Below are 14,565 nucleotides of genomic sequence, written 5' to 3' on the forward strand. Positions count from 1 at the left end.
TAAACACAGAAAAATTCTTTTTTTAAATAATCCAAATAAGATTTATAATATCAGCAAGGTAATTTATTAATTATTTTGGTACAAATTGTTTAAAAATGTCTTCATGAAATTGTTTTATGCAAACGGTTTACCACAAAAATAATTTTAGCATACCTATTATTGATGCTATACAATATGGGATTTAATATAATAATATATATTATGTTTCCCAAGAAATGTAATAAGTGTTATAGCAAACATTTTTTAATGGGTAGTATCTTCAGCTCATTGTACAGAGCTTTTTGTTGGTAATATTAACTCTTGTTAAGTCACTTTTAAATTTGTAACTCTGTTAATGTTTTTTTGCATTGCATTGCTTTGTTTGGAATAAACCTGTTCTGAGCTTTGACTCATACCAGAAGAGATGAATTAGGTGATGTAGTTAGTTTATTTAATTAAATTGATGGGTCCTCTCTGAGATGTATATCGTTTCTTGCTTGTGCATCTAATGTGCTCGAATGACCAGTTTAATATTTTGTGTTCAGTATTAAGGGTTAGCTAGCAATTTCATCTTCAAGAGTGGGAACAAATGAAGAGTGGCAACTATCAATGTTATTGACATACCAAGTTTGCTTTGAAGCGATTCTTGTTTTCTCAAGTTGGTTATTGAAATTTTTGAATCCAAGATGGTGCGGTATACAATAGGATTGGCCTTATGTAGGTTTTATACATATACATTTTGGTTTTGACGGGAATATGACTTTTGTGGTAAAGTTGGGGAAAAAGTGAGAATTTTGATGCTATAATTTCTTTTTGATACCTTGAATATATTTTGAAAAGTTAAGTTTTTTGTCAATATAGATGTTAATGTTTTGCATTGCACATAATTGATACTATAATGTGATATACATAATCTAAAAGATACATCAAATATACACACCACTCAATTAGTTAGTAAACACTCGTATGTCAAGTATTAATGCTTTTAATAAATCATATTATTAGCATAGTTACTATGTCTTATTAATTATTACAAGAAACCACATATAACATACAATAAAACATTATTGATTAAATCTATTACAATAAGTTGAATATAAAATTAATAATTTTCATTAATACAATTCCGAGGTGAAAATAATGTTATACAACAGATATACTTAATACATTTTAGTAGAACTAATTGCAGGAAAAAGTATTGTTAAAAGGATTGTTCAGTGCATTTTAAATATATTCAAAAGATACAAGTATCTGTGATAGGTAGATATCAGTGAAGTACTTATAATTTCAACTCTCAAGGTAATGGTGGTTCTTAGTTTTTTTTTTTAGAATTATACACTTCATGTTATAAATCCCAAAATGTACTCTATTTTCCCTGACTTATTATCAAACAAACCATTAAAATACTTAATAAAAATTAATTAATGTAAATAAAAGTAATAAGTGATTAACAATAACAATTTTTAAATTATGTATTTGTTTTAAACAATAATTATTACTTGAGTGTACTCAGGTAAAGCAAGATGTTTTGATTATCCCTTATACTAGTCATCTACTAAATTGTACTGTTTTAGTATTTTCAAGTATTCTAGAAAAAACAACATTTTTATGATGCAAAGCAGTTGTAATAATAAAATCCATTTTAGTTCTTTACAGTTTAATCTTGAGCAATATTTGAATCTGGAAAACTACTTTTTATGACATCAACTAATCCATTATTGTGGCATTGCTAAGAGTGGAACGTTGTAGCAACTTCAGGGAACCAACCCTTGCACTTATTTATCTGTATTCTGGAAAATACTTCTGAGTTCTGTGCTTTATAGATTTTACGTTTTGGAGCTGTTGCCCTTAATGAAGTCTCTAATGGAGCATCTTGATCATTAATATACTATTCATGTAATCCATTATCTCAACTGAAATTTAAATAACAATTTATTATATAGAACAAATTACTTTTTGTTTCATATTATGTTTAACAAATTTTAATTATTCAACAAAAACACAGTATCAGCCTAAACCAACATCATAGCAAAATAACCAGTGCTATACTCGCATAGGTATATTATAAGACAGTGGCAATAACCATAAGTGAGGTACTATGCAGTTATAAGGCTTACAAAAACTATATTTTATCTCAAAAGAGAATAATCACTTTTGCCCATCGTGAATGATTGCAATTGAGGCCCTTAGAACCACACCATAATGCTAACACCAGTGGGAATTGGGAGATGCAAAGCACTGACGTAAATCGGTCAGCCGAATGATTGTTCTCTTTTGAGACAGAGTATAAGTAAATATAATTAACCATAATTAACAGTCATTAAATTATTATCTTTCAAGTACTTGAACAGAGTTTCTAGGAGAGATAATATATTTATTACCTTAGCCATCGAACGGCTTCGTTCAAATTCTTAATTTTATTTTTTTGAGCCAATATTAATTTGTATATTATTCCTTTTGAAGGTAACGTTTTAATTTTCTAGATCCAAAATTTTGATATTTCCAACAAAACACTTTCTTTTTTGCTTAATGTGTATAGGTGTTTCTATTAAAAAATAAATATCATGGGATTTTAATCAACAATAATGAAATAATTATTACCATAAATTCATTTTTCAGATTAAACCGTAGAAACTGATGCTGAAGTAGATGGCAAACGTCATATAATTTGATCTTGATCAAGATCCATGTTTAGACTACATTTTCGTTCTGGAGTAATTAAAATACAATTAGTTCATGTAAAATTATTGAAGATTACTATTTTTTATTGGCATCTTACCTATTACCATTGATTTTATAATATATTATTATAAAATCAATGCTTTATAGGTTATATCTGTGATTGATTTTGAATAATGAATGCATTAGCCATCGATTGGCTGAATACTGGGTGGCATTTATAATCAATAATTGATCGACCTAAAATGAACCATAAAACAATAACTACAATAAGAAATATACCAAGTAAAAATTAGAACAAAATGATAATAGATGAATCATCATTCTACACAGAAATACAGAATAATAACAACTAAGAGGACTCTATACCTACATGTGTTGTCTGATTATCTTTGAATACAGTATATTAATGTATGATATAACAAAAACTGTTTTGAGCGGGAGTAGTTCTAATCAGGCTGTAGTGATTGTTGAGACTCCAAATTGATATAGGTACAATCTAAAATGTTATTAAGTATATTAAAGTAGATAGAGCTAAGAATAAATATTTAATAAATAATACAATAGTATAACATGTAACAATAATTTTATGTATGTTTAAAAAAAGTACCTGTAAAAGTCAGGAGTAGCCATTTTCCAAATTGCAATTAAAAAATTGTTTATTTAGTAAAAAAGATTTCTAATCCCGCTTGGTTGTTTGGAGCAATTAGAGTTGATTCAATTTAAAATGTTGTAAGAAGCATTCTAAAAAATAATACAATTATTGATTTAATGTAGAATCTTTACAACTTATCTGTAGTTACTCATATCTGGTAAAAGTAATAGAATATTGTAATATTCAAAACTTAAAAGACTTCTAACCTGAAGTGAAGTTTGAATTGTGGTATGATAATTTCAACATAATTCTGAAACTGAGGTACTGCAGTTTTGGTTTCTACACTCTGTACGTAATTAAATTTATTGCTGCCATTTTCACTGTCGTCTGGCGAAGAGGAAAATATTAGGTATGTCACAGAATTGTTGTATAGTCATAATAACTAACCAACGATTATTCGAATCATCCATTACAAGCCGAATAACAGAAAATTGACAAATTGTCAAATTAATAAAGTTTAAACATATAATTGTCAAGACAAACCAAATTTGTGTATCTTGTTATCACTTATTAATTTCATTATTGACTAGGTACTGGAGAAAGGTGCAATAAATTATTGTATAGGTATTATAGGTACCTATATAAGTGGTTGTCAGATAAATGATAAGCAATTAAATATATTAACAATATCTCAAGTGGTAGACAGTGAAACCAACGCTGAAAACCAACAAGTATTTAACAAAATAATCACAATTATCGGCAAACTGCTAAAAAATATTCTAATTTATTAATAATTTTTATAACTATTTTTTTACCGTTTCTATACAAGTAATATGATTATTAAAAAATAGAGAGAGTCAATCTAGACCACAATTATGCCCTACCACCACCTGTTATGGAAGTTCAAGAAGCAGTAGAATGCAACTATGACGTTATTGTAGATGGTAAATTACACATTTAAAACCAAATAAATAAATAATTACTAATTAAAAATTACTTTTTAAAGAGAATATTAAATTTCGGCATGTTGGCAATAAGCCTAGTTCTTATTCATTAATTTCTGGATGAAAAAGTTATGGAGACAAAATGTCTTTTAAGAAGACTTCACAACCATCCAGTTAGGCAATCATGTGTTGGTGAAGGATGTGTTCAGCATACTGCCTACTCTTGCCCAGCAAAAATGTTGTATGTTGAAGCAATAGTTACTTGATTATTTATTTGAAAGATGATATGCTTGAGTATTGCTAATGTTATTTATGTGTAAACATTAAATGTAGATTATATAAATTATTGACCATAAAAATCAGAAATCCAGAATGTGCTTTTGAATATACATTTCTACAAGCTGTTGAAAGAATGGTGAAACATAGAAAGTTGGTGTATTATCTTCTTACCCCAAGAAATCTTTTACAGCTTGGTGAACTTCAATTAGATGAAACGAGTCATCCACTACAATATTTCAAACACCAGCAAGTTTGTAAGTAGTTCAAAATCTGTATCATACATTTGGTTAATAATAATTATTTATAATTTATTAAGCAAAACAAATAATTACGGAAAATCATACAAAAATAAATATTATAATAGTAATGTTAATAATGTTAATATCTCGAGAGATATTAAGCTGTTTATTAAATGTTGGTTCACAATCACAAATATTGATCTTTTTTATTATTGATATTAACGGAGTGATTAAGCTTGGCTAATAGTATATTTGTACCAATATCCTTTCATAGTTATTTTATTATTAGTTTTATTCATGTAGTTAAATAATATTTTGGTATTTTATGAATGAAGATTTTACCAAAGAAATATATTATCTTAGTAAAACTGCTTTACAGAGGGTATGAGAAAAAAAAGATTATTGTCCGTCGGGAGACTATGGTTTCTATGGTACTAAATAATAACCTTTGTCTTATCTTTGTTTATTATTTACACTCATTTAAATATCATAATTCAAATTACTCAATTATAATAATAGTTTGTACAGTTTGTGTGTATCTATATCATATAACCTATACTTATGCCGTTTCCTTGGCTATAGAAAAACAATGATATATTGAGTATATTAATTAAGTAATTTATTGATTTTTATTATTTATTATACCTATCGTATTATCGTTCTTATATATCCGGTGCTAAAATTGGCAATTAGTTTTGTGTCGTCTCCCGTCCAAGTAAAAAAAAAAATATGGCTTGGGTACTCAAAAAAAATATATAGTTGTTAAGCTATCATTATTTAGTACTTACATAATATGGTTTACTGATTTAATGGCCCTGAAAAGGACCATTTTGATGAAAAATTTTTTTTTTTTAAGTAGTGAAATAGTAAACGAGTAAATTATCAATCCGTTGTTGATTTATCCACCGAATCCGTACAGTGTGCGGCCTTGGCGTCTGAGAGCGTAGACGACATCCATAGCTGTGACCAGGGACGGATTGGGCCATAGGGAAATCGGGAAATCCCCGATGGGCCGCGTACTAAGTAAATAGCAGAAAAGTAGACTTAAATATAACCTAATAAATATTACCGTTGATTTTAAATTATTCATTCTATAATCAATGATATTAGTGATATTACGTAATAACAGTCTATAATATTATAACGTAACGCGTTGTAAATTGTAATAATATAATGTCTACAACCGAACTGAATAATAATATTAATTATCAATAAGAAATAACAATAACTATACAAAAAATCAACCTCCGTGGACAGTAAAATAATTGGTTCTTCGAGTTGTCGTCGATCAGATGGGCCGGCGGGTTGCGGGTAATGACGGCTTTGAATGATGCAAGTCGTTAAATAGGAATATTTTTATTTTTTATTTATAAATTATATTATTTATATAAAATATCAATCATCATTCAAAACCTCAGCACTTATCAGCACTCGGCAGTCAGCAGTTCATAATTTGGTTAATTTTACAATTTAATTACTAAGTGCTTAACTAGGAATATTTGATAAAATATTTTATATTACAATAGTACCTAAAAGTTGTGAATTATAAAATAAAATGGAAATGGATGGATCAGACTGCAATAAAAAAGGAGGAGTTGAAAAAATTCGATAAAAAAAAACTACTTTTAGAAGCAAGGGCTTCTAAGAGCCTTACATCATTTTTTTTATTTCATTTTTAGCACACAAATATGTACTTAATCTACCATCAACCCAAATATCATATGAAAGATCTTTTTCTTTCTTAAAAAACATTAAGTCAAGACTTCGTAGTCAACTTGCGGATCCAAAACTAGAAGCATTCATGTTAATGGCCATGGAAAAACAGAAATTAAACACTATTATTCAGATAAAATTATAAAAGAATTGCAAAAAGAGAGTTCTCTTTAAAAAAAAAGGAAAAGTGATTTTCATTTATAAATTACATCTGATAACAACTAGGTATCTTATATCTGCCTATACAAACCTCACTAAATCACCCCCCTCCCCCACCCCAAACCACCCAACAAATAGTGGGCCGGTAAAATGGTATATTCCCGGGCTGGTCCGAAGTTCCAATCCGTCCCTGGCTGTGACGGTCTTCCTCTTGGCGTGTTCGGTATAAGTGACTGCATCACGGATCACGTTTTCCAGAAAAACCTTCAACACTCCACGGGTCTCTTAGTAGATCAATCCGGAAATCCGTTTCACTCCTCCTCGGCGAGCCAAACGACGGATGGCAGGCTTAGTAATTCCTTGGATGTTGTCCCGGAGCACTTTACGATGCCGTTTTGCACCTCCTTTTCCCATACCTTTTCCTCCTTTGCCACGTCCGGTCATGATAACTTGTTGCTGACAAAGTGGTACTTGTAATTAAGACGAGACTTGTTGAGAGATGAATGATAACTTATCGATCGGTAAGGCCGTATTTATGACGTCGATCCCACAGACCCTTCACCGAGGGGTGCGCGAGGCCACACCCCTCGGTCCAATAAGACGTTTGCTCACCCTCCGAAAACCATATAAATAAGGGACGTTTGACTCAACAGGGTTCATTAAGTATCCATTTCGTCAACAGATAATTCGTGATTCAAAATCATTTTTAGTTTCAACAAAATACATTATCCAGTATGGCGCTACCAAGCAAACAGCCCGCAAGTCGACCGGAGGAAAGGCTCTCAGGAAACAGTTGGCCACCAAAGCTGCCCGTAAGAGTACACCCGCCACAGGAGGAGTGAAAAAACCGTATCGATACCGTCCGGGAACTGTCGCCTTCCGTGAGATCCATCGTTACCAAAAAAGCACTGAACTGTTCCAAGAACAAATTGCCCTTCCAGCGGCCTACTTGGTTGGTCTCTTCGAAGACACCAATCTTTGCGCCATCCACGCTAAACGAGTGGCCATCATGCCCAAAGATATCCAATTGGCCCGTCGTATCCGTGGAGAATGTGCTTAAAGTTGAATTTAAACAAATCTATCCTTCTTAAAATGGCCTTTATCAGGGCGACCAATTAATATTATTAATAAACTCAGACTTTCGACGTAATGATATATGAAACTGCAAGAACAATATCATATCAAATTAATATACATGATATATATATATATAGGTAGTTCATATTTTATAGATTTTAAATATACAAATCTAAAGAAGCCTTTACTATATTGTTACCCTTTTAATAATAATTATTAATATTTCTCATTAGTCATTGACCATTGTAATTAAATTATTTTGATGGCATAATATTATGAATTTTTTTCTATAAAATCCATGGAATGATTGAATTATCACCTGCAGGCTGAAATTTTGCAGTTTCAACGTATGACGATGAGTTCCTACCTAGTACCTACTGGATGGGTATACTAACGAATGCAGGTGTATTAAAGCCCCTTCGCTTTGATGACGAAGAAAGTCACCAGATATTATGGATATCAAATGATCATAAATGGCATAAATAATATCATGCAGCATACCTAGTAATATCTAAAAGATTGTTTGCAGATATTGGAAATATGATATTAAATTTATACTGATATATTGGACAGCTAAAAATGTATCTAAATACGTTTTTATAATATTTTGTAAGAAGTAATAATTTTATTTTTGAAACAGTTTAACGACAACTGTCACTGATAGCGATTCAAGATATAAGGTTATTTTTATTTTGCATTTTTTTTTGTCATTATGACGTGGTTGTGATTTTTATTGTTCAACGTTGATGCTATTATATATTTACATTATATTATACATTATAGGTACCTATGTCGTGGGTCACTATGATTATGAATCTAATACAGTTTTATTATTTTAAAATATTATAATTTTCCTCTTCATTTATAATTACATGCTTCCGATTATTAACGTAATGAAACACTTTTTATGTTTTGATAAGTCAAAATTACACAATATGCCGGAAGACATGCGAAGAAATCAGAGATGTTGCCGTTGGTAATTATATTTTCTCACACAAGGACAAATGAATATTTTTTTATATTATTTCATTAGTTTTAACATTAATATTTTGAATATAGGTACTTATCAGGAACCGGATAATTAATATAGTAAGTATGGTGGACATATACAAGTAGTTGTAATAATGGAATAGATATATCTAACTATAAATTATAATAATAAATGAATACGTAGAAGATATTATTTTATACATTTATGCAGTATCAAAAAATACTTGTTACAACCTGATATTAGTTGTAACACCCATTATATTATGTAGGTACCTAAGCAGAATCTATAATTCAAGATGGTATAAATATAGTTCATAGCTTTGGGTGATTGTACTAATATTATTTACTAATTAGTATAAGGCATTAATTTTACTAAGGACTAATTAATTTTTAGTTGCACAAAAGAAAATATTCTTTTTAGAACTATTTTTTTCGTATGAGATATTTAAACTAGTCCAAAAATGTTATCGTTATAATTTCTTAAGTTTTTACTTAATATATTCTGAAGTTGAATATTATCCCGAGAATTTAAAATTTAAATAGACACAAATTAAATGTTGAATGAATAAAAATAGTTTGTTCGGTGTAACTTTATAACTAAATACACATTTATTTAGCTCCGAGGGTGACGGTAATCTGGAGAGATTCCAGACTCTTATAAAATTATCCTTAGTGCATAAAGTATAAAAACTCTGAAACTTAGTGAAATTTGTATTTTATTACTTCCATGAACATGATTATATCTATATACATCATCATAGTAAAAAAATAACTTTATAACACCTCGATACAGTTTTTAACTGTCTTATTAAAATACACGTTATTGAAAATACATTGAAAATACCTAGTAATAAATATTATAATATAGTCTTATTAATAACTAGTCTTTATAACTAAGTAATATAAACTGAGAAATTAAAAAGAAACGAGGATTCTAGCATTTCAAACTGGGTGAGTAATGAACATGCAATACACAATATTAAGAGTTCTCATACTATTTCATATTTTCATAGATATTTACTTTATGTATGTATTATTAGAGCTTAAAGAGTGAGCCGTATAGACAAGACAATAAGGTAAACGTATAAAAACACTTAACAATATACAATGTAATTTATTTATTAAACAGGGAATTGTGTGAAAATGTCCTCACCGCCTTCACTTAAAAAACGACAACATTGGAATATTGAAGTCCGTTTAAATGCATGAGGTACCTACCTATCACACATGACGCGATTTTTTTATTGTGATATCCTCGTTAAGAACTGAACTAACTATAGGTATTAATGGTATCATATTCAGTCCAGTGTCTTTAAGGCCTAGTCTACAAGTAAAAATAAACCGTCAATTTTATCCACACTTTCACCGCGAAGTAATTATATATAACTAATATTGTGACAATATTATATTAGGAGCCTTGTATTAAATTTTCAAGCGTTTTGACCCAATAAATAAAATTTTGTTGATATATTTAGAAAACAAAACTAAAAAAATTGAAAATTGAAAATATTCGTAAACAGTTCAAAACGAGTCAAAATATTTTGAAATCTATATCAAGTACATGAATTAATATAATAAACATATTGTGTAAATTTCAAATATTTACAGTTATTTGTTTTTGAATTACAACAAAATATGAAAATCTCTGTATGAAAAATCGGTGAATATCTAATGTTGTAAAAAATTTCAACTCTAAACGCTTATAAAAATTTAATTTTACATTCAGGTAGAAATTTATTTTTTCCTGAATAGGTACACAAACTTCTATTGAATTTTTCCAACTCAAAACAATTTTTGTGAATTTTACAAATTTTGTTAAAATTTTAAATTCAAACTGTTATAAAGAAATATTGTGGATTTACGCTACACTTTTTTTTAATTCCCACTAGCAAAAACTCTGGAATTCTTTACTTTTTACCCCCCCAAAGTACCAACTAGATTCACTTTCCTACCAGAAAATACCATTTAATGCAGTTGAAGAAAATCGAAGCACTCTTAATGTCCCAAAAAGTATGACAGTCCTAAAAAAAAATAAAATACACACATTGATGTAAAATCAATACATTCATCGCTCCGCTCAGAATTTAAAAGTGGTAGGTGTCAGCGATTTATAAAGTGGGAAAAATTGAAAAACGCTATATTATGTGTAGCAGGTACTTAGATAAGGTATCTAGGTACCTATCTAGCTATACCGATAGACTGTGACGTTCGAAAACTACATTTTTACAACTATTGACAATTTTATTTTAATAATAATAATGCATGTATACTATTACGACATAATTAAAGAGTAATAATAAAATAAGTACATCATTTATAATAATTATTATTAGCTTAGTATGATATTATATTTTATGGTAGGCAATTTAATGAAACAACTTTACTTCAGTTCGAGTCAATTTTAAATTTAAGTAAACTTTAAGCACACTCGCGACTAGCATGCGTTTGACAACGACAGAGACAACGATTAAAGCCTAAGGGGTATCTTTTTAATAAAAAATAACATCCAGTGATGAGTTAATTGTTGTAACAATCAATATAATATGTAACTATAAAATAGGTATGTTTGAAGAAGTTGATATTGACAAAACTATCAAACTTAACTGGACTAATAGTTATAAGTTATAACGTTAGAATCAAAGGTTTAAATGTAAGTTTACCATGATGTTACGTTTTTGAAATGCGTTTACCTACCTAAACTTATTTTTGTTTTACATAAAATAATTATATAATCTATGCGCTCATCCGAACCAATCATACTAAAAATGTCTTAGTGCAATAATTTTCTAATTCCATATTATGAACCTACATTGTATTGTACATTACATATTGTACACAATTGTAAATTTCATTTTCCGACAACTGAAATCTAAGCAACGAATATCAGAATATGACGTGATTCGTAGTGGTACCTACTTAGTCTATATGTGTTTTACTTAATAATATCCACAATTGACATAATATTATATGAAATATTCGACATCGTTAACTTTCAAGTACCGTTTGCAACATCGGCAATTTTTAAATAATTATAATACTTAAGTTTCTTATTAATTCATTGTTTTTATTTATAATATTACTTATATTCATTTATACTTGTAAATAAATGAAATATTAATGTGAGAGTGTATAAGGAACTATTATGAAATACTCAAATGACAAATACTGTACCTCCGTGATACGTAAGTTCTTATTGTACCACATAATTGAAGTTTATTAAGTTAATCGTTATGTTTATAACCATCGTAAATAACATACCAAATTTGGGCTCATCAAAACTAATTCCCTATTGTTAGTTTTAATATTATAGTGAATTGACGTATTATCAGACATTTAAACTTAGAGCTAAGAATAATGTCCAGGTATCTGTGTTTATCTGTTTGCTTTTTACGATATTAAAATATTTAAGCTAGATATGAACAACAATATTATAAACTGTAATACTCATGATATAACTTACTCACTAATCCTTGTATACACAATATACCTACTCTTAAGCTCTTTAATTTCTTCTAAATTATACAATATTATAAAAGTATGTTATGTTTTTTTTACTTCTGGAAATAATTCTAATAAACGGCTTCAGCTAAAATTGCAAATCACTTGCCGTCACAAGCCGTTTAACTGTTTAAGTTATCTAATTTTTAAACAAAAAACTGACCTTAATATAATAATACGATATGATGTAGATACTAGATGTTACGCTGTATTGCTCATAGTTAATATTTTACATTAAAACAACTCTTTTCAAGATAAACACCTTTGCCGAAAACACTAATTTTATTTACGACAAGTGAAGTTTCGTTAGATGTCTTATAATTAATGATTGTCCTAGTACTATTATATTGTTGCTTACACTAAATTAACTTTTTTGAACCTTTCTATATATATATATATATATATATAAATAAATTTAGCTTATAATGATTTATTAAGATTATGGAAGAAAAAAAGAATACTTTTATTTAATTTGTTTACACATAATTTATTATATTATATTAGAGTATCAGTAGTACCTACTACATAATTTTTTTTATACATTCTAATTTTTCAAAAGCAACATTTTTTTATAAGCCGGGCATGGATTAAATGCATATTTGCATATTGCTTGGGATTGCCTGACATACTTAATGCTTTTCAAGCTGCAATTTGAATGTGTTTTAAGTAAATACTAATTTAAGGCATTTTTTCGGTTTTTAGATTTTATTTGCTCTTTTCTAAGTATAGTATTATTATGATGAAAAAATATCTTTTTTTTTATTTTTGTCACTTGACATACCGACATGACGTAATGTGGATTTAAAATAATATGTCTAGTATTCATTATAATAATGGCTAACTGTTATTAATTCAGACCGATTAATACATTTTTTTTTTATAAAAAACAATTTAATATATTATTTTGTTTCAATAATAGGTACCTACCTAATTAATAATTATATAATATTAACTATCAAAAACAATATACTATTATTATTTTAAGTCTATTTTCTTGGAACTTTTGAGTCTTAAATATTTCTTAAGGGCATTTTAAAATTTTTTAACGCATAAAAATCAAATTGGTATATTATAATTTATATGTATCTTATGAGTTATGATATTTAAACTATGATGGTTACAGGCAATTCCTTCATTGAATTAATTTTAAAATAATAAGATTCGTAGTGAACAGTGGTTCATTTTTCTTTAGATTATTATACTATGATTTTGAGTTTCTTCAAATCTAAGTCAATTATGAAATTAACATAAAATATTTAAGTACCCACTATTAGCTCCAACACATTAAGATAGGAAACTATTATAGGAATCACGGTGACTGTGGTCATAGAGTGCCAATTATTTTATTAACTATTGTTCGATAGACAATTATATAATATAGGTAGGTACATAATTGTCTAAATTATAATAAATATTATGTAACTTGAACCGTTTAATACAAATATTTATGACTAATCTAATTATTGCATTTGCTGTCTGAGTTGTTACAACCTAAAATTGTACCTATTATAAGGCTATAACATATTATATAATTTTAATGTTTAAATGTCACGTCTACATTTTCATTGAAATAAGTTACAATATTTGTTCAGTTTAAATAACTATAGACCATAATGTATAATAATTTTTCATTTAGATGAACAATGCTCCCGCACTGTACGAAACCATTCAGAAAAGCTTAATGGAAATATAAGCTGGAAAAATATCATTTTAATAATCACATTAAATTTAAATATACAAGGTTCTGCATTTTTTTTTAATATTGTTAATATTTTATTTAATATTGTTATTCAACCATTATTGTTCATTCAATAGCATTGTAAGATAATCATTATAATTTAGTAACTAATTGATTACTATAACACTGATACAACTATTATTATACAATTTATATATAATATTATGATGATTGCTATAAAGAGAAAACCAACCTACATAAATCTCATCGTTAGGTATTATGGAAAAACAGCGCTTATTAAATTGATTTTATTCTTATAGAACTACCTAACAAAAATGTATATACTATTAATACAGTTTGTTTACCAACTTATTATAGGTATATGTATATACCTAATCAATATATTATGTTCAATTTATTTGTAGCAAACATTTTTTTTACATTTATAATTACAATTTTTTTTAATGTCTCAAAACTTTTTATTTTATAGTTAATATTACAATTTCAAATAAGTGAGACCTGCAACAAAGAGTAGGTTTAACGATTTTTATCCATTCATAGAGTATGATGACATTTTCTAAGTTCAAACAATAAGCAATAAGCATTCGCAATCCTCGTCGTGGTACCTAGTATTCTCAATTTTACTAATCAATACTGACTGATGTATGTTTCAAGCGCATGTTTTTGTAATTCAATTTTTTTTAATTGTATATTACTATGGTTTAGAAATAATTG

The 14,565-nt window shown here is 28.0% G+C and overlaps 1 protein-coding gene and 1 long non-coding RNA gene across 5 annotated transcripts; one reads left to right on the top strand and one right to left on the bottom strand.

The window, feature by feature from the left end:
• Positions 1-1,235: 1,235 nt before the first annotated feature.
• Positions 1,236-3,916, bottom strand: LOC111030056. Of its 4 annotated transcripts, none has more exons than XR_002604058.1 (8): positions 3,701-3,915; positions 3,520-3,640; positions 3,269-3,402; positions 3,032-3,157; positions 2,759-2,898; positions 2,581-2,688; positions 2,361-2,524; positions 1,236-1,892 (listed from the first exon to the last, which is right to left on the bottom strand). It is a non-coding gene; the product is annotated as an uncharacterized LOC111030056 (long non-coding RNA). The 4 variants fall into 4 exon arrangements; XR_002604059.1 differs by having other exon boundaries at positions 1,236-1,567; positions 1,634-1,892; positions 3,520-3,915; XR_002604057.1 differs by having other exon boundaries at positions 3,028-3,157; positions 3,520-3,916.
• A 34-nt stretch (positions 3,917-3,950) lies between these two features.
• Positions 3,951-7,796, top strand: LOC111030055 (histone H3-like centromeric protein CSE4). Its single transcript, XM_022309373.1, has 4 exons — positions 3,951-4,197; positions 4,260-4,438; positions 4,531-4,730; positions 7,298-7,796. Exons 2-4 carry the CDS (start codon positions 4,329-4,331, stop codon positions 7,645-7,647), a joined length of 660 nt encoding a protein of 219 aa, XP_022165065.1. The 5' UTR covers positions 3,951-4,197; positions 4,260-4,328; the 3' UTR covers positions 7,648-7,796.
• Positions 7,797-14,565: the final 6,769 nt, after the last annotated feature.

This window comes from Myzus persicae, unplaced genomic scaffold, assembly GCF_001856785.1.
Source record: "Myzus persicae strain clone G006 unplaced genomic scaffold, MPER_G0061.0, whole genome shotgun sequence".
NCBI lineage: Eukaryota > Metazoa > Arthropoda > Insecta > Hemiptera > Aphididae > Myzus > Myzus persicae.

What these genes read in the sequence shown, in the direction of transcription:
- LOC111030055 (XM_022309373.1), top strand. Translation starts at nt 4,329, where the DNA reads ATGGAGACAAAATGTCTTTTAAGAAGACTTCACAACCATCCAGTTAGG. An exon ending in TCTTGCCCAGCAAAAATGTT is followed by an intron (nt 4,439 to 4,530) that starts GTATGTTGAAGC and finishes CATTAAATGTAG; the next exon opens with ATTATATAAATTATTGACCA. An exon ending in TTTCAAACACCAGCAAGTTT is followed by an intron (nt 4,731 to 7,297) that starts GTAAGTAGTTCA and finishes AATCATTTTTAG; the next exon opens with TTTCAACAAAATACATTATC.